At 35.6% G+C, this 23,126-nt stretch overlaps 1 protein-coding gene across 1 annotated transcript; it reads right to left on the reverse strand.

Annotated features, from left to right (window-relative positions):
* Window positions 1-1,069: 1,069 nt before the first annotated feature.
* On the reverse strand, window positions 1,070-22,950 carry LOC149803753 (DNA-3-methyladenine glycosylase-like). Its single transcript, XM_089953522.1, has 3 exons — window positions 22,877-22,950; window positions 16,093-17,005; window positions 1,070-8,766 (listed from the first exon to the last, which is right to left on the reverse strand). Exons 2-3 carry the CDS (start codon window positions 16,979-16,981, stop codon window positions 8,405-8,407), a joined length of 1,251 nt encoding a protein of 416 aa, XP_089809648.1. The 5' UTR covers window positions 16,982-17,005; window positions 22,877-22,950; the 3' UTR covers window positions 1,070-8,404.
* Window positions 22,951-23,126: the final 176 nt, after the last annotated feature.

A 23,126-nucleotide genomic window follows, 5' to 3' on the forward strand; every position in this document is an offset into this window, starting at 1 on the left:
CCCAATTAAGTCTGTGATAGAAAGCTCAGAGGTTAAGGTAATTGTAGTAAAAACTAACCAGTTCTTGTGTGAAACAGAAGCAAATTAATGTATTTATTCACTGGTAATATTGGTCTTGATAGTTGCTCATTTTCTCTGTAGATTCATAGCTAAAACGCATTGATGTTGTGATAGTAGCAGAGATATGTCTAGACTTGATTGTGGCATATTTCCACATTTGGTAATAATTGATGTAAACTTGTGGATATTCATGAGGAAAAAAAATTATGATTCAGGAGTCAGTGTGCAACCTACTGCCCACAACAAGTGGCTCACAACCTGGTTTTATCCACTTATTTACATCATAGGGTGTGGCCTTGAAAATCTTTTATCATGCCCAACACTGGAAGAAGTTGCACATGCCTGTATTGCATTGTAAGAATAATATCAGGAGACCTAGTTAGGACATATTACTGTGTAAAAAAAAAAAAATTGGGTCCATTATTTACCCATAAATAATTAGTACCCAGTGACAAACACTATAAACCCTGACAAGTTGTCACATCATGTGCTGCCAGATCAGTGTTTACCCTTTTTGCATGAAATAAGAGAACAAGGATCCATAAATCCTGATCTTCTTACACATTATTTGATGGAAAATGTGCAAGAAACCATCATTCCAGATCTGCTGGTGATTTGTGATAGCAGATCTGCTGGTGATTTGTGTGATAGCAGATCTGCTGGTGATTTATGTGATAGCAGATCTGCTGGTGATTTATGTGATAGCAGATCTGCTGGTGATTTGTGTGATGGTAGATCTATAAGGAGCCATAGACCCTGATCTTCTGGCATATCATGTCATAGTAGATCTGTAAGGAGCCATAGACTTTGATCTGCTGGCACATAATGTGATGGAAGATCTGGGTCTAGAGTTGATTAATGTCTTTGTACAGTAAAACCTGTCTTGAGAGCCCCCCACCCCTTCTGCCAACAAAAAGCAATCTGAAGACAGGTTAAAGGGTTTGTGCAAAAGGACTGTTTTCTAAGGTTGAAATTCAACACTGTTTAAGGAAATATAAAACAATCACTGTACATGTATTGTACTCTTTATTCAGTGAAATATTACATGCATTCATCTGAAAATAATTTTATATGGCAATATGGATATAAATCTGTCATAAAACATTCCCATTTATATTAGAAGGCCACATGTATGTATATTAGCATATGAACTGCAAAGTTAGCTAAGGTGATATTCATTCATCCTGCCTGAAAATATAAATTTCTTTAGAGACAACAATTAAAGACCTAATTCACCAACAACATGAATGGATTAACTAACAACAAGTGGTGTAACTGGCTGCACTAAGATAAACTGATGATGATTTCACGTGTGAGTTGTAATCACCGAAACATAAAAAAGTAACAATAAAGACAAACTGTTAACAATGACAGTCAAATCTGGACATTGATTATCACTGACAGTATTATATATGATACGAGAGATCTCAGTCAACCCAGGCATAATAGATTAAATCCAAAAATTATTTTCTCATTATTGGCCTTATGAAGGTTTTCACAAAAGAAACAATAGAAACCATGACTATTCCCTTTGAAGAAGGGATGGTGAATTTAAGTTGGTATTTACATAACAGCAGCAATACAACTGCAGCGATTGACATGTACTTTCTCTTCTGTAACAAATGACACTATAACCAGCCTTATTTTGTTTTTGTTGCATCTTTGCTTTTAAGTAGTCAAGAATACAAAGAATTAAAAGATCAGTGTTGTTTGTCTTTGCCAATGTTCATTCACAGCAATATTGCTTACAACAGTCTACTTTGCCTGCAGCCCCCCTAAGTGGTCATGTTTACAAAGGATTTAACCCAGGCTTGTGATGTTTATACTCAGTTTTTTCGGTGCATGTCATGTCAATAACATGTCACAGCAGCCAACACCAGCTGATCCTGGCAGGTTTTAAACCTGTGACCACCCTTTTGCAAGTCTGTGTTTTGCAGTTTGTGTGGTGTTTGAAAACACATCAACACAGTCCAGGCTGATTTGGGTAGATTCAAACCTGTGACCAGTTTTGCAAGTCTCTGTTTTGCATTATGTGTGGCATTTGAAAGCACATCAACATAGTCCAGGCTGATCTGGGTAGGATTCAGACCTGTGACCACTGTCTCACAAGTCTGTGTGTTGCTCTTTGTGTGGTGTTTTGCACTTTGCTTGGTGTTTTAAAGCACATCAACACAGTCCGGGCTGATCCGCGTATGATTCAAACCAATGATCTTAGGCTTGCACATTAGACATGCCAACCCATGAACCACTGCATGATCCAGATGTGTTATATACATGAGCAAATGCATTACTTAAGCATGTGTATGTTAAGTCACAATGAGAGGTAAGGCTAGCTACTTTGACTTACATGTATGTTAGGATTATAAAAATGTTCAATTCATTACTTACAGGGAGAATCTTCATTTTATCTTTTATTTATATTCTTGTTTAATTTTTATGATAAATTTCATTGTGATAATGTATTCCTTTGTAATTATATTTAGCTACAATGGAATATCTTCCTTGAATACAATTGAAAAAGTTTCCTGTTCTCTATTGACCATCTGTCCATTAGCAAAAGTTTGTTATTGCTATGCCTCCTAAACAACTTTGAGGATTGCCATGAATCTTTACACACACACACACTCATCCCATAGTCTAGTTGGTACCAAATGAAGGCAGTGCTGCTTGCAAATTTAATATGGCTGCCATAGTGGCCATCTTCAATAACTTATTACTGATAATCCTCCTAAACAGAATGTCATATTAACATGGGTTTACACCAGAAGACTTTGACATCCAATATGGCAATAAAGCCATCTTGAAATCTTGCTCCTTCTCCTGAATGGATGTTAAAATTCCCATCTATAAATTTTATAAAAGTCAGCCTGGCCCAAAAGTTACTGGAAATTGAACTTTCCCTTGTGAAATTTGCATTTTCCCCAAAATATATGATATGAAAGTTAAATAATGTGAAATAAAATGATATGTTTTCCTGGAAACCATATTGCAGCTTATTACAAACACAGAAAGTTACCTTTTATTTTTCTTTGTCTGCATCTTCAAATAATATGCAGATAAGTTACCAAAAAAGATTGACATAAATAGTACAGAACAAGAAAAATGATGGGTTAGAAAAGATGTATAGAAGAACAAAGACACTGACAAACATGTATACAGACAAATGGACAGACATACAAGAATTCAAGAATGATTACCTCATTAATATGCATGGACCTAGTTCATTATCAAGCTTGCCCAAGATCCTGATGACACAAGCATTCAATCCAAGTTTAATTAGATCAGATAAAAATCATGTACTCAAGTGTGGTAACAATCAAATGTTGAGTGACAGAAAATGGAAACAGTACAATGCCAGAATTTTACTTGGTCTTACAGCCAAGGGAGCAAATAAATGTGTTTTCCATCTGCCTCCTCATGCTGTTTAAACTGAACAATCCTTACAATTTCTCACTATTTGTATTAAAATTCTATCACTGTACGACTTTGTGTCCACAACGCATTCTCAGTATTACAGAATTTAAACAGCAACAATAACTAATTTTATTACATACCCATCTGCTCAATACAGCTTTTCAGTCTCTATTTCCATACCACACACCAAGATTGGAACTATTTAGGTACATTCTTTTATGTATGCATTTCAATATCTTTTAATGCAATGAATCAATCTTTTATAAGTCTTAGTTTTTTTGCATTTCATTCATGCAAATAAAACAAACATTTTAGAAAGCAAAATGATGGGGTATGTAACTGAGTTGAAGGAAAGAACTTGTTTGCCATGGCTTATAAAATATGCCTCGGCCTGACAGCCTCAATATATCCTTATGCCATGTCAAACTCGTTTTTTCTGCATACTCAGAACAAAACACATTATGCAGTATTGTGTATATACAGCCCTTAGTACTAATATTAGTACCCTTACTCGTACCTCATGGACACAACAAATCTAGTTGAGGCTACGACATCATCGCTAATACAGTCCTCAGATCATATTAAAAAACATTTAATTCTAAAAACATTATTTATACATCATCATGCTTAAGACTTTCAAGGTAAGCTAATTATAAATAGTTGTTAGTTTATCTTTTCCTGTTAAGTTTCAGCTATGGAGTTTTTCGTGTATTGTTACATTAGCTGCCTAAGATGAATGATTGAAATAAATTTCATATCCAGTGTTATCTGGAGTTTCGATTTACTCTGAAAATGTTGAAGACACGACACACTTGCCTAATCTCAATACCAGCAACACTCTAACTGTCTATCCAGATTCAATATCAAGGGGTACTTCAGCTCCTCCAAAACCTTAACCCACATAAAGCATCTGGACCTGACCAGATCTCATCAAGATTCTTGAGTATCTCTAGCCCAAACTTTCCTATTCCAAGCCTCATTTGAGCAGCGTCAGACGACTGGAAAGGAGCATTTGTTACTCCATTGTTTAAGAAAGGTGACAAAAGTAAAGCCTGCAACTACAGGCCAATTTTACTGACATCAGTTGTCTTCAAAGTCATGGAGCACATCATCCACAGTTACCTGATGCACTTCTTCGAAATTAACAACATTCTAAATGAAAGACAACATGGCTTCAGAAAGAAGAGATCATGTGAGAGCCAACTTATAATTACAATCCAGGATTCAGTGGCCGGTCTAAACAACAAACAACAGATGTGATCCTGCTCAACTTCAGCAAAGCCTTCAACAAAGTCCCTCATAAGCACCTTGCAGTCAAGCTTCATCACTATGGTGTCCAAGGCAAGACCACTTCAGCCATCTTCAAAAACTTGCTATCACAACTCAACTTAAACACAGAGTTATACTTACATGAGTATTTAGCAAGAAGCCATCTTGGAAATCTTGTTATTGCTACTCCTTCTGAATGGAATGTCACATATTGACAATACTGTTATTGCTATTCCTTTCAAAATAAACTGCAACATCAACATGGGGTTTTCAACAACAGATAATAACCTATATTTCCATTAAAAAGGATGGTCAAAATGATCAGCCGCAGTGTGAATGTGTATTTAAATTAAGTGACCACTCACAAAGAATGACAATTTCTGAGATGGATCACCTATTACTTTGTGTCCCTCCATAAGGCACTTTGCATATTTCTTTGCACAAGAAACATGAACAATTTCAAATCTTAATAAAGACGGTGATCCACACTACAGTAGCTTATATAGCTAAACATATTACAGTAATATAAATAAGTAAACAAAATAAAATCTGATTTATTGACTTAACACTAAAGAGAGATTTTGGACAGAGAGATCTGGATGTCTCAAGTGTCCTAAAATTTAGAACACAAGCAAATGCAAGACAGCAAGCTTAACTGAAAGTGAGAGGCGTTTCTTCTTATTTTGGAAAGTCAAATCTGAAAATCTTTGATTGCAAATTACCTTTATCACGGAGAGAGACAGAGAGATTAGTCTTGGAAATATGTAAATTTTCCCCACATCATTGTTCATTTCAGCAATAAATTTAATTTTAATTGTGGATAATTAGCAAACTTTTGCTGTTAATTGCTGAGTTATAATTTGGCCAGTAAACGTGATGGCTTTGTGTAATATAAATGACACCTTCCGAAGCCAAAATTTTTTTGCTAATTCTTGTAAATATTTGATAAAGGTGCTGATAAATACTATCTGATTTCCACATGATACCTGCTTAAGTCATGTATCTCTTTGGGACAGACCATTCAATTTTCCAAAGCAGGAGATGGGATTAGGATTATCTTGGAAAAGCTTGAACGCAACAAACTCATTGGGGGGCGAAAAAAAGACCTTTTGCTATTCTTCATTTTTCTTGATAATTTTGTTTGTCTTGCAATGCAAAGAATATCATGGATGGAAAAAAATCCCCGTTCATGCATACACATTCCAATTAAATGGTTGGTTGCTTACTATATATATGCAGTGGGCCATACTCTGTCAGAATCTAGTAGGATTAAACCTGAGTATATTAAACCTTGTGAACATGTGCTGTTGTTGACTGTGTACTGCCACTGTGGCTTAAGGGCTAAGTGCATGGTTTGCTTTTCGGTGTACATACAGTGTTTTCTGTTCTTTTCTTTATTTTTAATAGCAGCTATCATTTAGAATTGTACATATCTTTGAGGATTAACTTTCCTTTGTAACAAAAGGATAAATTTATGCTGTTCAAGGGAAGTCCAAAGCTATACCTCTCATCAGGTCAGTGTGCAAGTTTCTTCATATTTTGTTAAATAAAGTAAAAACATAAAATTGCTATAAGTGTCCAGTGAGTTACATTTTTTAACTGAATTGAGAATGCACATCAATTTCTGACATCAGCAATAACTGCATACAGAAGTATATTTCACAGAAGCCAATCAACCTTTTCTAAAGCTTGGATCATACTTAAGAGTACCATGATCAGAGCACACCTCCCCGCTGCTCTGTACCCTATACTGGCTATCCATTCGATCCAGAATCAAACACAAAATTTGTTCTCTGTGCTACGTTTCACTGACGGACTCCAGTCCAACATACCTATCCAACCTCACCCATGTGTACACACCAGCAAGATACTTACGCTCCTCTTTTGACAATCATATACTCATTATTCCCACTATGAAAACAAAGTCATATGGACAACATTCTTTTGCATACCAGGGCCCAGCAACATGGAATGAATTTTCCACTGAACTTAGACACAAAGACACAGTGATCCCATTCAAGAGAGCTCTTAAAACTCACTTATTTTGACTGCAAGAACAAACTTAAAGACCTAATAATGTTTCCTACCTTAAATATTTTCAGCATGTTTTTTTTTGTTTTCTAATTTTATGGTGTTTGGTTTTGTAATCATATCATTATATATGTTTTTATGTTACAGGAGTTGTATAATGTTGTAAAGCGCCAAGAGCTTCTAAAGATTAGGCGCTATACAAAGTCCACATTATTATTATTATTTATTGAATATGTAAGATTCCTCTGAAATGACTTTTTTTATTGTCAAATACATAATCAATATAAAGATGAATGATTCTTCAAATGGTATCTGACTGTAAATCACCCTAACGTTTCTGTCTTTCCATCAGTTAGTTTTCATGCATTGGTTATTCAAAATGTCAATCAGTTATGTTAACTGGCACCTCCATAATTGAAAGCACAAAGCACACCTTCTGAGTCGTGGTGTAGGTATTTACCCCTTAACCAAAGAACTCCATTGCTGAGCAAGCATGGAGGGTATTAACTGACCCACTACAATGCATGGAGAATTTATTTTATGTGACTTGTACTGTAACAAGAGTGTCTGTTCTGATGGCTGTAGTGGTTAGAGCATCCACCTCAGATGTGGGAGATAGCTGGTTTGAACCATGGCCAAGTCATACCAAAGACTTATAAAAATGGTACTGACAGCTGCCTTGCTTGGTGCTCTGCGTTAAGTGGTTAATGTTAGGACTGGTTGGCCTGGTGTCAGGATAATGTGATTGGGTGGGACATGATGCCACATGTCTGTGGCATGATGCCCCAACGCTAGACATCACTATAAACTGCCATACTGCAGACATAGCAATATTACTGAATTTTTTTTAAAGCTACAGTAAATATCCAAACCACAAACATGCGGATAGACTGTAACAAGAGTACCTCAAACTGACTGCTACTCAACTGGCTAAAAAAGAACTTTTAAGAATTAAAGAAAAAAAATCTGGTATTAGTCTTCTTTTTAACTGCTTATTATTGAAACCCTCTCAGATACTGCTGAAAAACTCTTAACTAGCCACATTTGGTGAAAATTATTTCTTCTCTTTGAGGTAACAACTGTCTGACTAGCATTATTTTCATAGCTACTATAGCAATAATATTGAATGTGAAATGGGCACCTATTTAATTTAGGAAAATCTAGGAAGGTATTACTGCAAAACTTGTGTCACTACAACTACATGTATCCATTTGGGAGAAGTAGCCTTTCAAGATGGCCACCACAGTTGCCATACTGGATGTCAGATGAGCTGCTATTTAATTTTGGTCCAACTAGACATCATAAAAGGTCTTTAATGACACACCACCACCCTCATGTCTTTACAACCATCCATTTACGAGGTTTTAAAGTTATGAAACTTTTTGGAAAATATAAAATGTCTTAATATTGAAAACAGATTTGGTGTAAAACAGATGAAGGCTGATGTTAATCCAAACTTTAACTAAATTTACAAAAGTGTGGATGATTGTAACAACAGTCATTGTAAAAGTGAGCACTAAATCTTGCTTTTCCATAACTGTGGCTCAACGAAAAGGTTGGATAAAATTGGGAGACAAAGTCTTAAATATGTGTAAAATTAATTTTAGAACGTGTCTTGCAGCCTATAAATCTAATTCTCAGCATCTTTATCCTTCACACTGACAAAAGGATTCTCCTGTATGTAGAATCTCAATAGCTTATCCACCCACTCCTCTGCATAATTGATGTTAACTCTTTTACATTTCAGTATGCTTTTATCTTCAACTGCCTCACCCTCTTCTAACCAGATGTCCTTACTGACAGTAAGGTCTACTTTGTTAATGGTATCCTTTTTTATCCCTAAGGCCTGACACAGCTTTGATGGCCCATTACAGAGGCCTTTTCCATTTTTCTTCAATACTGATGTGATCCTACCACAAGCCCGCAAACTGTCCATGGTTTCCAAACCTTCCACTGGTTCCAAGGCTCTTAATAAGACTGCAGCACCTTCACCTGTAAAATACAAGTACAATAATTGGCCATAAAAGTCAAGTATACTCGTTTGTAAGTTGGAAAAACTGCACATAACAAAGACTCTGATCTGCCACTGCATAATGCATCAGCAGAACAGGGTATAAGTTATTTGTTCTCCTGATTACTCCAATCAACATAGACCCAGATTTGTCAACACATTATGCATTGGCTGATCTGAATATGCAGTTTGCAGTTCGACTAAACTTCTAAATTAGTATATATGTATGATGCAAGTTCTCACTGTTGAAAATCTCATATAAAAATTATACATATACATGTACTTCTATATTATATAACAAGAGTCCCTCAAAGGGAATTACACTCTTCGTGCACTGATCGATCACTCATGACAAACACGCACCTGGGTCACATATAAGCAGAATCTTTTTCAAGATGACTTACTTCTGAGGAAGCCATCTATGGAATGGGACAAATTATTTTTCAAGGTAGGCATGCTTTTGAGGTTAGCTTAAATAGTCTGGATATTTGTTTCATACTAAGTAACTCTTTCTTTGGAGGTTTTTAAGGTTTAATTTCTAAAAGCCTCAGTAACTGGGCAGTATAAAAAAACTTCCCTTTATGTTCCCCACTAGTAATGCCATTTATGAAAAAGAAGTGCACACGATTTATATTTGGATATTGGAATCACAGTAGTTAATACGAGTTTTAGAGTACACAGCTAGGCCTTATTTCTAATATGCCTCTCTCAAAAGGCTGCTTAAGGTCTGAATGGTCATTTGCACTCTGAATATGAGCAATAATTTCTTTAACTTTGTTCATATTTTAAAATTTCATAAGTGCTAACCTGTAGAACAGTAATTTGAAAATTCATTTTTTTTAAAGACCATGCAATCAAGCTGTAATTTATGTTATTTCAAGTTAGCTAATTTCATATGTCTGAGCAGCTAATTTCATAAGCTGTCTGCTTCAGACAGCACATAGTTTTCCTAACAAAGATAAAAAATAACTCTCAGTCCATGTTGGTGAAAGACATATTCATGAATGTCAACTTTTCCAAAATTGTGATAGTTGTTAAACAAACAGTTTTATCATGTACCTTTCCCTATTTCAATGGTGCACAAAAGCCCTGAAGCAAAGCCAGGATGACTTTGTCTAGTAAATACACACAAGACCCATTTCTGAAACTGATCTAACCCACAAACATAAGTCATAACAAAACAGGCATTTGCTGGGGTAGACTAGTGTTAAATAAAACCATAATGTTCTATACAGATTTTAACAGCTCCTTCCTTCACACTTGGCATGCTGGGATAGAAACACATGCACTGATTATTTTATCCAAAGTTTTTTTTTCTCAAAAGATGAATGTTCACTTATTAAGGAATTGTGACTACTGTATAAACTCACTTATAAGCCTGTTCAAACTGCAAACCGCACAGACCCATATCTGCCATCCCATAATGCATTGGCAGATCAGAGCCTATGCAATTAGGATCATTCAGTAGAACAAACATACACCCTGATCTGCTGGTGCATTATACAACTGCAGATCAGGGTCAATGCTGTTTGCAGATTGATTAAAGTACATATAGCATTATACTGAATATGATACTGCTTTGCTTTCCTGTAGAAATATTGGTGGTATATCGGGACATTTGACCACTATCTGGACAAATAAATATCCCAGGAGATTTAATGCTCAATGTATGTGAATGGTTACATTTTAAAGTCTAAATGCATGCTACTGCATCCAAATACAAGTACATGGAAAGATATGCAGCTCCTCCTATATTTAAAGTTCATGAAAAAAACGAGGAATAATATAACATTTTTGATAGTCTCTAATTTTTACAACTTGATGAAATTGTGGAAATGGATCATATTTCAAGTGCAACATTCTTGTCATACAGCTCTGTTATTTTAATTTTATAGCTGAAATTCAATTCCTGTTTTGCCTTTAGATTTTTAATGCAAGGTCATCATGGTCACCAAATCTCTTCACACATTTTTATATATATATACTGAAACAAGAGAACTGTGAATGATATAGTATACTCCTGCCCAGTGCTTAACAGTCCTTTATGCAGACACCTGTAGCATATTGAGATTAACAGTCCTTTATGTAGGGACCTGTAGCGTATTGAGATTAACAGTCCTTTATGTAGGCACCTGTAGCATATTGAAATTAACAGTCCTTTATGTAGGCTCTAGTTGGTTATTGAGATTAACAGTCAAGTATGTAGGCACTAGTAGGGTATTGAGATTAACATTCCTCTATGTAGGCACCAGTAGGGTAATGAGATTAACAGTCCTTTCTGTAGGCACCTGTAGCATAATTGAAATTAAGTCCTTTATGTAGGTTTCAGTAGGGTATTGAGATTAACAGTCAAGTATGTAGGTACTAGTAGGGTATTGAGATTAACAGCCAAGTATGTACGTACAAGTAGGGTATTGAGATTAACAGTCCTCTATGTAGGCACTAGTAGGTATTGAGATTAACTATCCTCTAAGTAGGAACTAGTTGGGTATGGAGATTAAGTCAAGTATGTAGGCACTAGTAGGGTATTTAGATTAACAGTCATGTATGAAGGCACTAGTTGGATACTGAGATTAACAGTCATGTATGTATGCACTAGTAGGGTATTCAGATTAACAGTCACATATGTATGCACTAGTTGGGTATTCATATTAACAGTCATGTATGTAGGCCCTAGTAGGGTATTGTGATTAACAGCCATCTATGTAGGCCCTAGTAGGGTATTGAGATTAACAGTCATGTATGTATGCAATAGTAGGATATTCAGATTAACATTACTCTTTGTAGGCACTAGTAGGGTATTGAGATTAACAGCCATGCATGTAGGCACTAATATGGTATGGCTGACTAGTGATTATTAACCAATTGGTCTCAATGACCTTGACCTTTGGTCTATATAGGCACCAGTAGGGCAATGAGATTAACACTCCTTTCTGTAGGCACCTGTAGCATAATTGAAATTAAGTCCTTTATGTAGGCTTCAGTAGGGTATTGAGATTAACAGTCAAGTATGTAGGTACTAGTAGGGTATTGAGATTAACAGCCAAGTATGTAGGTACTAGTAGGGTATGGAGATTAACAGTCCTCTGTGTAGGCACTAGTAGGTATTGAGATTAACTATCCTCTAAGTAGGAACTAGTTGGGTATGGAGATTAAGTCAAGTATGTAGCCACTAATAGGGTATTTAGATTAACAGTCAAGGCATGGAATCTGGAACTAAACTAAATGTGCAGAAACCATTATTTTCTTATTATACTTGCTATGACCTCTGACTTGTAGACCCCAGAATCTATAGGCTTCTTTACTATCCTAAGTGCAAGCAATCCAAAACATTTTTGGTCAAGAAACTTGTTCTAGAACAAAACTTATTTTAAAAAATTTTGTGTCACAATGGTCCTGACCAATGACTCCAAAATCAAGCTATCCACAAATTTTGTGACAGTGCATGGGTATTAACTGATATGTCTGTACAAAAACCATTTTCTTTCTTAAGAGAAGTAACTGGCCTAAAGTAGAAAAGCTTGAAAGGTAACTGCAGCCCATAAGAGGCTGGGGATCTGGGGATTTGCCTAGTTCTAGATGTTGTGAAAGTAATTACAGCAATTTCCTCAATCTATCCTCAATGTTTGGTCCAGGTGTGTGATGTAGAACTAATGTTGTTGTGTCAAAATCATACTTGTTCTTTCAGTCAGTGACCAAGACCTTTGACCTTTTGACCCCAACATCAATAGGCTTCTTTTTCATCCCAAGTGCAAACCATGCACAAAGTTTGGTGACTGTAAATTGTGGAAAAGATATTTTGCAGAATCTTTCTTCCACTTTCAAATCTCTGCCCAGTGAAACTGCAGTGGCTTTTTCAGATCTCTGCCCAATGAAGCTGCAGTGGCTCTTTCAGATCTGTACCCGATGAAGCTGCAGTGTATCTTTCAGATCTGTACCCAACGAAACTGCATTGTCTCAGATCTGTACACAATGAAGCTGCAGTGATTCTTTCAGATCTGTACCCAATGAAACTACAGTAGTTCCCAATGATGCTGCAATGGTTCTTTCAGATCTGTACCCAATGACACTACAGTGGTTCTTTCAGATCTGTACCTAATGAAGCTGCAGTGCCTCTTTCAAATCTCTACCAAATGAAGCTGCAGTGGCTCAGAGTTTAAGGCACTGGACTCGTGACCAGAAGGCTGCTGGTTTGATGAACCTTGATCTTCATTAATATGCATGCATCTTGCTCATAAACAAACTCATCAGAGATCCTGATGACAAAAGCTAACATACTGAATCTATCAAAATCGATAAGCTTCTACAGTGCTCATAAGTCAGTCAGATGCAAAATCAACTGTCACTCAAAATCAAACTCATCCGAGGTATTGCTGATACAAGCTAAAAAAACAAACTAATCAAAATCTGTTAAGAATTATGGATTCTGGAGTGTTTACAAGCTCAGGTGATCAGATGCCATCTCATCTCATAAGTATGCATGGATGTCAGTCAAAATCAAACTCACCAGAGATCTTGAAAATATAGGCGTACATACCAAAGTTGATCAAGATCTGATTGGATATGTGGTCTCAAGAGTATTCACAATCTCAGTCAATTAGCTGCTTGATCACTTCAAAGATTTGCATAAATGCTGCTCATAACTCATCGGACTTCTTGACAAATACAAATCTGATCAGAAATATGGCTTCTGGAATATTCCTAAGCTCAGCCAATCAGATACAAGATCATCTCATTAACAAGTATGGATGTTGCACATTATCAAACTCATCTAAAATCTTTGTTTACAGAAATTTAAAAAAGTAAAATCAAAATCTGTTCAGAAATGTGGCCTCTAGAATATTCACAAGTAGATGAAAGATCATCTTATGAACACGTAGATATTGCTCATAAGCAACTGTATTGGTGTTTTCAAAAAACAAGCCATGGCGTTGTGGAAATATGTATAGCTGTAACTGTTGATGTAATTTTGTCCCAAATCAAGACCATCCTTTTTCTGAATGCCACAAGATAACTCAATATCAGAGAAAGGTTTACCAGGTTTAATTGTCCCATGTCCAGTGCTGAACAGACAAAGAAGCCTCTTCTTCTGATCTGCACTCAGCCTTGTAAAGGCTTGGGCAATCAGGATTTTGATGAAGGGGGTGTGTTTGATTCACTAGCAATAGCCTTCTGGTGTGAACAATGTGCTCTTTGCTTGTTTCATGTGCTATCAATGAGCCAGTTTTAAAACTGAACATGCCTTTGAATAAGGCACTTGAACAATTTGCTGACTCATGGCAGACATAGGACTATCAGGGAGCGTAACTCTTTATAGGCTCCCAATTTTTCTCGCTGCTTAGGTTCCTTAACAGTGGCCTCTATATTTTCATTTAAAATTTTGACATAATGGAATGCAGAAATGTTAGATCTCAACAAAATATACATCTGGACACATGTAGACTGAAAACTACGTAATTTTAAGAAAAATTAAAAAGTACAAAACAGAAGCCTGACTAGTGGATGTTGTAATAGCACAGTGTATATTTCACTGTGTGGGAACATGTTACGCAAACATTTTAAAAGGGACTGGGGCAGTGAACAAAATAAATCACACCATTACTCACATTTTTTATTTTAACAATGGAATGAAACCAACCAAAACTTGTGTGCTGTTTCTTTTTTCTTTAGTTTATTTAAAAGCAGTAACTCCCCACACCACCCTTCTCTCTCTATTAAAATTATTATCATTAAACTTTGTATATTTTGTGAAGCACCTAATAATCTCAGGATTCTTGGAAATTTAGTTTTCATCTTTCACAATACATGTTTTTGAATGTATTTTAATGGGCTAGTCTTTGGATATTTAAATGACATTGTTTACGACTTAAAATGAGCATTCTACACTGTCTACTGTTGTTCAACCAACAGGTAAGTTTGCTTGTGACATAACGGACATCTACTATTACATAATTATATTGCTGTGACTTTCTAACTGGGGCAATAAAACTTGTTCCGTAATGTAATCTATGAGCAAAGATGTAGACATCCATAATGATCCAGTCTGTGCTAGAAACTTGGATGGATTTATTTCCAGTGTGAATACAGACCTTCTGGAATGTATCATGCATGAACTCTATGTCCTCCAGAGTGGCAACCTGCTCTGACAATCAGGTGCAAGATAACCTCATTTGCATGAATGCATTGATGTTAGTGATATTAGCATATATTTAAAATTTAATCAAAAATGGATTAAAAATATGGGCTTCTAGACTGGTAGCAAGGTTAGACAATCAAATGCAAGGTCATCTCATTAACATGCATGGCTCTCGATCATTACCGAACTTGTCTAAGATTTGGACGATATAAGCCTATATTCCAAATTTGACTGAAATTGGGTCCAAAATGTGACCCCCTGGGTGGTAACAAGGTCAGGCAATCAGAGGCAAGATCACCTGATCAGTATATCTAGATAACACTTTTTACGGAACACATCTGAGATCCTAATGATATATGCATATATTCCAAGTCAGATCAAAGTCAGATTTGAAATATGGCTTGCAGAGGGGTAGCAAACTTAGCCAATCAGATGCAAGATCACCTCATTAGCATGTATAGATCTTGCTCATTATCAAACTCCACCAATATCCGAATGATATAAGCAAATATTCCATGTTTAATTAATCAGATCAAACATATGGCACCGCTCCGGTGGCCTAGTGGTTAGAGCGTCCACCTCGGATGCGGGAGGTCGTGGGTTCGATCCCTGGCCGAGTCATACCAGAGACTTAAAAAATGGTACTAACAGCTGCCTCGCTTGGCGTTCAGCATTAAGAGGTTAGTGTTAGGACTGGTCGGCCTGCTGTCAGGATAATGTGACTGGGTGGGACATCATGCTACATGTCTGCGGCATGATGCCCCAGTGCTAGACATCACTATAAACTGCCACACTGCAGACATCGTAGCGATATGACTGAAAAATTGTTAAAGCTACGTTAAAAATCAAAAATCACATCACATCAAACATATGGCCTTCAGAGTGATAACACGGTTAGCCAAACCGGTGCAAGATTACCTCAATAATATCCATGGATCTCACTCATTACTAGTCCGAGATTTGGATCATACAACCCATACCACAGGTCTGATTCAAACTGGGTCAAAAATATGGACTCTACAGCAGTAACAAGCTACTGTGACTGCCAGATGCACATTAGCCAATGGATACAGGACTTTACCATAAACACATTTGACCTTAGAAATAAGTGTGCTAAAAATTGGTGTTTCATGACCTCCTCTCTGAGGATCTGGAATATAATATTTTCTACCTTGGGATGATATGTTCATGCAGCAGTACATGCCATATATATTGTATACGTAAGCTGTTCCTGGAGGCATGAACATAGCTGCATTGCGGTCGGTTCTTTTTCCCTTGTACGAGTGAGCTGCTTTATCAACTGTTCCCAGATAAGCCTCTGTTTCCACGATTCTGCCACTTACACGCTTGTCATCAATCATTCTCACCAACTTTTTTCCAAGGAGAGCCTTTGCCAAGTCCTCACATGGCCTGTTAAAGAATGCAAAACCTAGTCGACCAGACGTACGTGAAGCTGAGATTTCTTCTGATGAGTTTGATCCACTGGAGTTTGAGATAACAGTAGTGTTTTCAGCACCTGATTTCAGCTCAGGTATTGAGTTTGGAGGATTTGAATTTTCATCTAACTCCGAGTTTGGAATGTCTAACTTTTGGTCACACAATGAAGTCTGATTACTTAAACTCTGTTCAGGTGATGAGACTGGTACACTGAAATTAGGCACTGATGATGACGGAAAAACAAAATTTTGCAAAGATGTTGATGGTACATCAGTCGTAGTGAAATGTGGTAAAGATGAAATGGTTGGAGAAGTAAAATTGTGAAATGATGCAGGAAGAGCAACAAAATTATGTCCTAGTATGCTGCTATTCACCGAACTAACAGATGAAATGTCAGAGCTTGAAGCACTTTTGTTTTCAAAAGATGTCACCACATTTGACATTGATGATATAGATGGGTCTAATTGGTCCCTGCTGAAATATGGACTGGTGGATGGATCCCACATGGAAAAATTATTGTCATATTGTAAATCCCCTTCAAGATGATTATCCACCTGCCGTTTTTTTATGTAATTTTCTCTGTCATCTCCAGCTTCTGGAGCAGATTTCCTCTTCTGTGACATTGTCAGGAATATAAAAGTTTAAATCTGCAAGAAAACAGAAAACAAGTCATCAACAACTGTTAAAATATTGGCAAACTAGTAATTAGGTAGTTGCTGCACATTTATCTAAGCTATGCAAACTGCTACTTTGGAGACATGGGTTTAATCACGCATGTGGATCTTATATACCATTCATAACCAGAGCAAGCAACATGATGATCTCGGGTGGAAGAACATCAGACTGATAATCCAAAGACTGCAGGTTCAATACCTGTCAAGGACAGCCCAGGGTAGGCTGTCTTGGTGTTCTGGAAAAGACACTTTCCTCATCATGATGTAGCCAATAACATGCTAAAAATGCCCTTTAAAAAAACTGTCAATGGTGAAAAATTTGCAATGAAAAGAGGACTGACTTAAACCTGGGATCTTCCGAATGCTAGATAGGTGCTCTAACACTTACATCTGACTCACTCCTGTGACATATACATATTTTCTACTTTTCAAAGGCAATGTTTTTGTGTCTCAGTAGCATGTCAGTAGAGCTAAAAACCTGATATTCGTTCATCTAATTTGGACAGAACAATAAACAATAACACAAATTATTTGTTTCAGTACACTGTTTACGTGGTTGTTCAATCCAGGGCAAACAATAAAACTCCCATACCTGCCCAGTCAACCTGTACAGTCATCTGTGCACCAAACAATACCATTGTTGAAATAAGTCTCTAAATTGAATCTATAAATTCATTTACCTTCCTAAGTAACTGCAAACCATCAACAAGAATCCTACACCAAATTGTGGTTGAAACTATCAGTTTTATCACAAATCTCGAAATGACAACTGCCTTAATGCATGTGCCATGGCAATATTGTCAGCCCAACATCACTTGATCAGTTGAAAAGTGGCTGAAAATCAATCCATTCTTTGGTAAACAGTAAACTCTATCCACAGTGTCTATCCCGTAACAAGTGCAACAACGTATTTTGCATACAAATGTAAAGCAGACATCTGTTAACTTAAAGCAGACATCTGTCAAATTTGCTGTTAAATTTGCTGATAATTAGTCCAGCGTAGTTCTGACCATTACCATATACATGTACCATCCCCCCTTTCTCACCACCCCTTCTTCTTATCTCAGAAAGTTAACTCTATAAATATAAATATGGCCCTACACTTCATGAAAGCTTTTAGCTCATCATATGACTATATATATATGTTTAAAGTCTGACTTGATTCCATTTTATTTCCTTAAAAGGAAATAATACTCCGATATACGTGGTCCACTTGTCAATGTAATGCCAAACTTGTACCCCGACTTGGAACAGAACAACTAAACTGAAAAGATTTCCTCCATGCTCTGGATAATTCATAATTTTGTTACGTGTTTAGGCTCGAATAAACCGTTACCATTTTTGTAAGTCTCTGGTATGACTCAGCCGGGGATCGAACCCATGACCTTCCGCATCCGAGGCGGACGCTCTAACCACTAGGCCACCGGAGCGGTAGAGAGAAAAAAAGAATTAACCCTTTTGAAATCCAACTGATCTGAAGAAAATTAGAACTCAAAATCTGGCTACAACAAATTAACTTGACATCAGTGTGAAAAGCCCAAAACTGAGAGAGACCTCTCTAAAACAAAGGTTATATTGTATCATAAGACGCAATTTCGAAATTCCCCCAAGTTGCAAGATCAGAGGGGGGGTCACGTGATCATGTTTATATCATGTATACAGAATATGGCCTTGATTAGACCAATGATTTTATTCCCAGAATAAAAATTAACCCACATAGTCCCATCATGACCTTGACAACAAACAATCATTTTAAAATAAAATAGAACTATGTTTACTAATTCTGAATCAAGGTCAGCTTCCAGGCCAACACCTTGTCTTTATGAAAAGAATGATTCAGGTCAACCAATTTTCTGAAAAATAACATTTCCAGTGAATAAATTTACATTACAATAGCATGTAAGAAAAAGAAAAATTTAAAACTGACAAACAAACAATTAAATTAATATATATATATATATATATATATATATATATATATATATATATATATATATATATATATATACGTAACAATTTCCCATGCTCAAGAGCATAACTATCTTAAGATTTCGAAATTTTCGACAATATCTCACTGCCTTCATCAGCAACTAATTCGATCACATGACTTATATAGTCGCTGATGAAGGCAGTGAAATGTTGCAGAAAATGTCAAAATTTTAAGATACTTATGATCTGAATTTTGGAAATTACTAATAATCAAGAACAACTGAAGTTTTAGGGGTAGAAGGATTGGGTGTTCTAACTGAACATGATACATAATGGTTGCTGTGCAGTAATGCAAAGTCATAATACCGTTAAGTTTCATAGCTAATTTTATTTCTTCCTTTTGTCTTTTAAACAATTTATTCAGATTGCTTTACACCCATGAAATCAAATGGTTACTTCCAAACTTGGTTGAAACTAATAACAGAATTTCTGCGACAGTCTTGCACCTTTTGCCATGTTCATATCAAATACATCATGAAGTCAAATATCCATGTACAAGTTAGAGTTAATTTAGTTTTATTAGTGTACATACATCTTTCTAATTAGAAACTCCCTTTGTCTAATTTGGCACATTTTACTATCAAATATCTCTCACATCATACATGTCCTGCATGAATATTTCCAAAAATATGCTATACTGTGTTTGGCAAGCTTGAGCACGTTTATTGGTAAGAAATTAGGTCATTTTGGATTTGGATGGAATCTAGCTGAAATTACACTTCTTTGCATATGTGTCTGACAGAATTACTAACACTGGTACTATGACCATGGTTGCAGAGTACGTAGATATTTACCTGATTGTGTTGTCAATTCTCTTATATATGTATGGGCAAAGGTTAGAGTTTGCAAGGTACTTGACAAAAAATTTAATATTAATTTCTTGTTTTAATCATTTCTCGTTTAATATGCATCAATTTAAGTTGGTAACTGCATCACTAGGGCCTATGTTGCACCTCTCCACATCCTAAGCAGATACAAAAGCAGTATTTCATTCATTTCACAGACTTCTAAAAATATTGCACAATATGTTACATCACTAGACACCATCAGAAGTATTCTGGTGAAAACCCAATGTCAATATGACTTTCCATTTAGGAGAAGTGGCAACAAAATTTTCAAGATAGCTGCCATGGTGGCCATATCTAAAGTCAGATCAACACCATTTCATTTAGTACCAGCAAGACATCATAATTAGTCATCTGGCGAAAGCCCAATGTTGATATGAATTCCAAATTGGAGGAGTGGTAATGATCTTAAAGATAACTGCTTTTGTGGTCATATTAGATATCAGATCAGCATTTCTTTAAGACCAACTAGACACCGTAAGATGTTTTCTAGGGAAAGAACAAATCTGATATGACTTTTCATGCAGAAGGGAAAGAACAGTAACATGAATTTCAATTTGACTGCTGTTGCTGAACATGAGATCAGACTGGATGAAGTTTCGCTGTGGTTCTAAACGTGCTTGTATTCATCCTATTTTCTGTTCTTTTTTTTCTTTTCCAGACTGTAGGTTAGTTATGCTTTTGTTGTAATTTCCATGGTAACTGGCTGATTTGGACCATGGCTTATTCTCCCAAATTATGGTCTGATTCAGACCAATTGCCAAGCTGATTCAGACCATGTGAAATATTAAGTTTCATCTCGGATGTAAATGTGACATTTACATTTGCTTAAAATATGATATTTCTCATTATTTCCCAGGTATACTGAGCAGTTCAAAATATGTATTTAAGGAAACAAAGCACAGTTTGTACACAAGATAATGGGGTGAAATAATTGTAATGGAGCTCATTCACCTTTGTACAAAATTTAAATAATTTCATTAACTGATAAATAATAAAATTACTAATGCTAATAAAAATCTTGAAATCAGGGATCATGCAGTAACATGTTTTAGACTATACATATTGGTCTGAGTATGTCCATGCTTCTGTGAGACTTTAACAGAATTAACCTTTATCCTGTACATTGTACAAAAGACTGTTCATACCAAATGTTACATATATATATATGCTAAATGATTAAACTGGGGTCCTGTCAAGGTCGTGATTTAATTCAATACAATATCATACGTCTATAGTATGATAATCTAGTGTACCTTGTAATAACATAAAGAAAAATATAATGTAACAACAATTTTGTTGTTTTCCCTGTTCATAAATGCTGGCATGTAATATCAGTAGCTGACTCACAGAGGTCCTTTTCTCAGCATAGGACTTCCACAGTACCATCAATTGTTCCTTGCACTTCCCTGACTGTCTGAATTGCTATCTCCTAAGTTTACCCTCAGGTACTTTCCTAACTTAAATTATCACCATTTATTTATTCCTTGTTCGTTCAATGCGTCCTGAATTAATTTAACTGCAAATATTAATAGTGGGATCATCTTACCATGAATTTTCAAAACCCATTTCACCAATGCCACAAAAAGTAAAGCACTATTGATGGCTTTATTTGCTAATTTACTGAATTTAATACCAATTTGCAAGATATTATGCTGACTTGAAATAACTTTGCAATCATTGGTTATATGAAGTGTTATTATATTATATATTTACTAATATACAAATATATATCCAGAAATCAATATATAGTGGATTTTATAAATGCTTTAAATATTTTTTAGATGTTTCAAAGGGTAAAATGAAAATAAGCTGGTTTACTGGTATGAGATTTTACTCAAATGACAACAATTCAACAATAATAGTATATCAGAAAGTAATGATAACAGCAAAGTATGTTACACTATCATTTTACCCATCAATAACTCTTTACACAAATTTCTTTTGATGTAAATATAATGTGAGAAAAGCAAGATTTGCATGAGAAATCAAAAAATACATAGAGTTAATTTATATGCATTACTGTTTGATAGTGTTTATATACTGGCCTGATTTATAAAAAGTTAACTTAATATTTACTGAAATATTGAAAAGTTACTGTGGTTTAAAAAAAAATTTAAATTTAGTGGCTCATATCTATTTTGTTCTGATTTTTGACAGAAATTTGCTAATGACTATCTGGTGTAAATGTAAAAGCTCAGTATCAACCATTTACTTTATCTTATCATGTTTGCGGAAATAGTAATAACTACTACAATAAATCAGGTATGTGTGTTCCACTGTTTTTCTTACATGGTCTGAATCAGCCTGGAATTTGGGCCAAGTCTGCCCATAAATTGGTTCAAATCAGCCACAGTCCGAATCAGCCAACATTCCTTACCATACAAATTGATTCATATTTGATGCATACACCCAATGTTTGATTCATACTATTGTATTTTCAACTGCACAAAACTGGAAATAATGATTTACAAGCCATATCATTAGGCATGTGCCTGCATTTTTTTCACTTTGATATTTTCTTTTGTAATTGTGTATTTATATGATTGCAAATGTACAGTAGGGTAATAAAAAAAATCTCCATACGTGATCAACATTCAATTTGCTATGTAAATTAACGATTTTTATGTTCAATCAACTTAAGGCCAAGAGATGACAAATTAATTTCATGCTGAAATTTGACTTATCAAGTAGGTTGTGTTTTATATTAAGACACTTACATATATGTTATATGGCGGAAACGAGCACCTTCCTACTATTCAGGAAAGATTCTTTTTCTGTAATAAAGTAGGCCAGAGCAGAGGTAGTCCAACAATGTACGACGTCTCCCCTGATATTTATTTACTGTACAGTAGCGTAGGGGCACATGGCAAACAATTGTTTATTGCAAACCACTTGTCACATTGTTCAACTTCAACGGTTTGAACTACTAAATGCTGCTTTAGCATGCCTTCTGCCTTGAATACAAAGAAGAATTAATTTTTTATATATACAAAAATCATAAATTTACCTTAAGTGAAGACTTACACCAAAATCACATTTGACTGCATGTATATGTACTGCAAACTTCTGTTGCTCTGTTAGACCTTATTAATATTCACCTTTTTCGTGGAGAGTTTTCTATCGGCGACAACATAACGTCTTTAATAAAGTTGAGCGGCTTGGTACTACATAATTAATTTAATATAAAGATATTGTTGTTTGGAAGCAGGAAAAGAACAAGCGATTTAGTAATCCTAAATGCATAAATGTGTTATATA

The sequence above is a fragment of the Sinohyriopsis cumingii genome, chromosome 3 (genome assembly GCF_028554795.1).
Source record: "Sinohyriopsis cumingii isolate HCF-2022 chromosome 3, ASM2855479v2, whole genome shotgun sequence".
NCBI lineage: Eukaryota > Metazoa > Mollusca > Bivalvia > Unionida > Unionidae > Sinohyriopsis > Sinohyriopsis cumingii.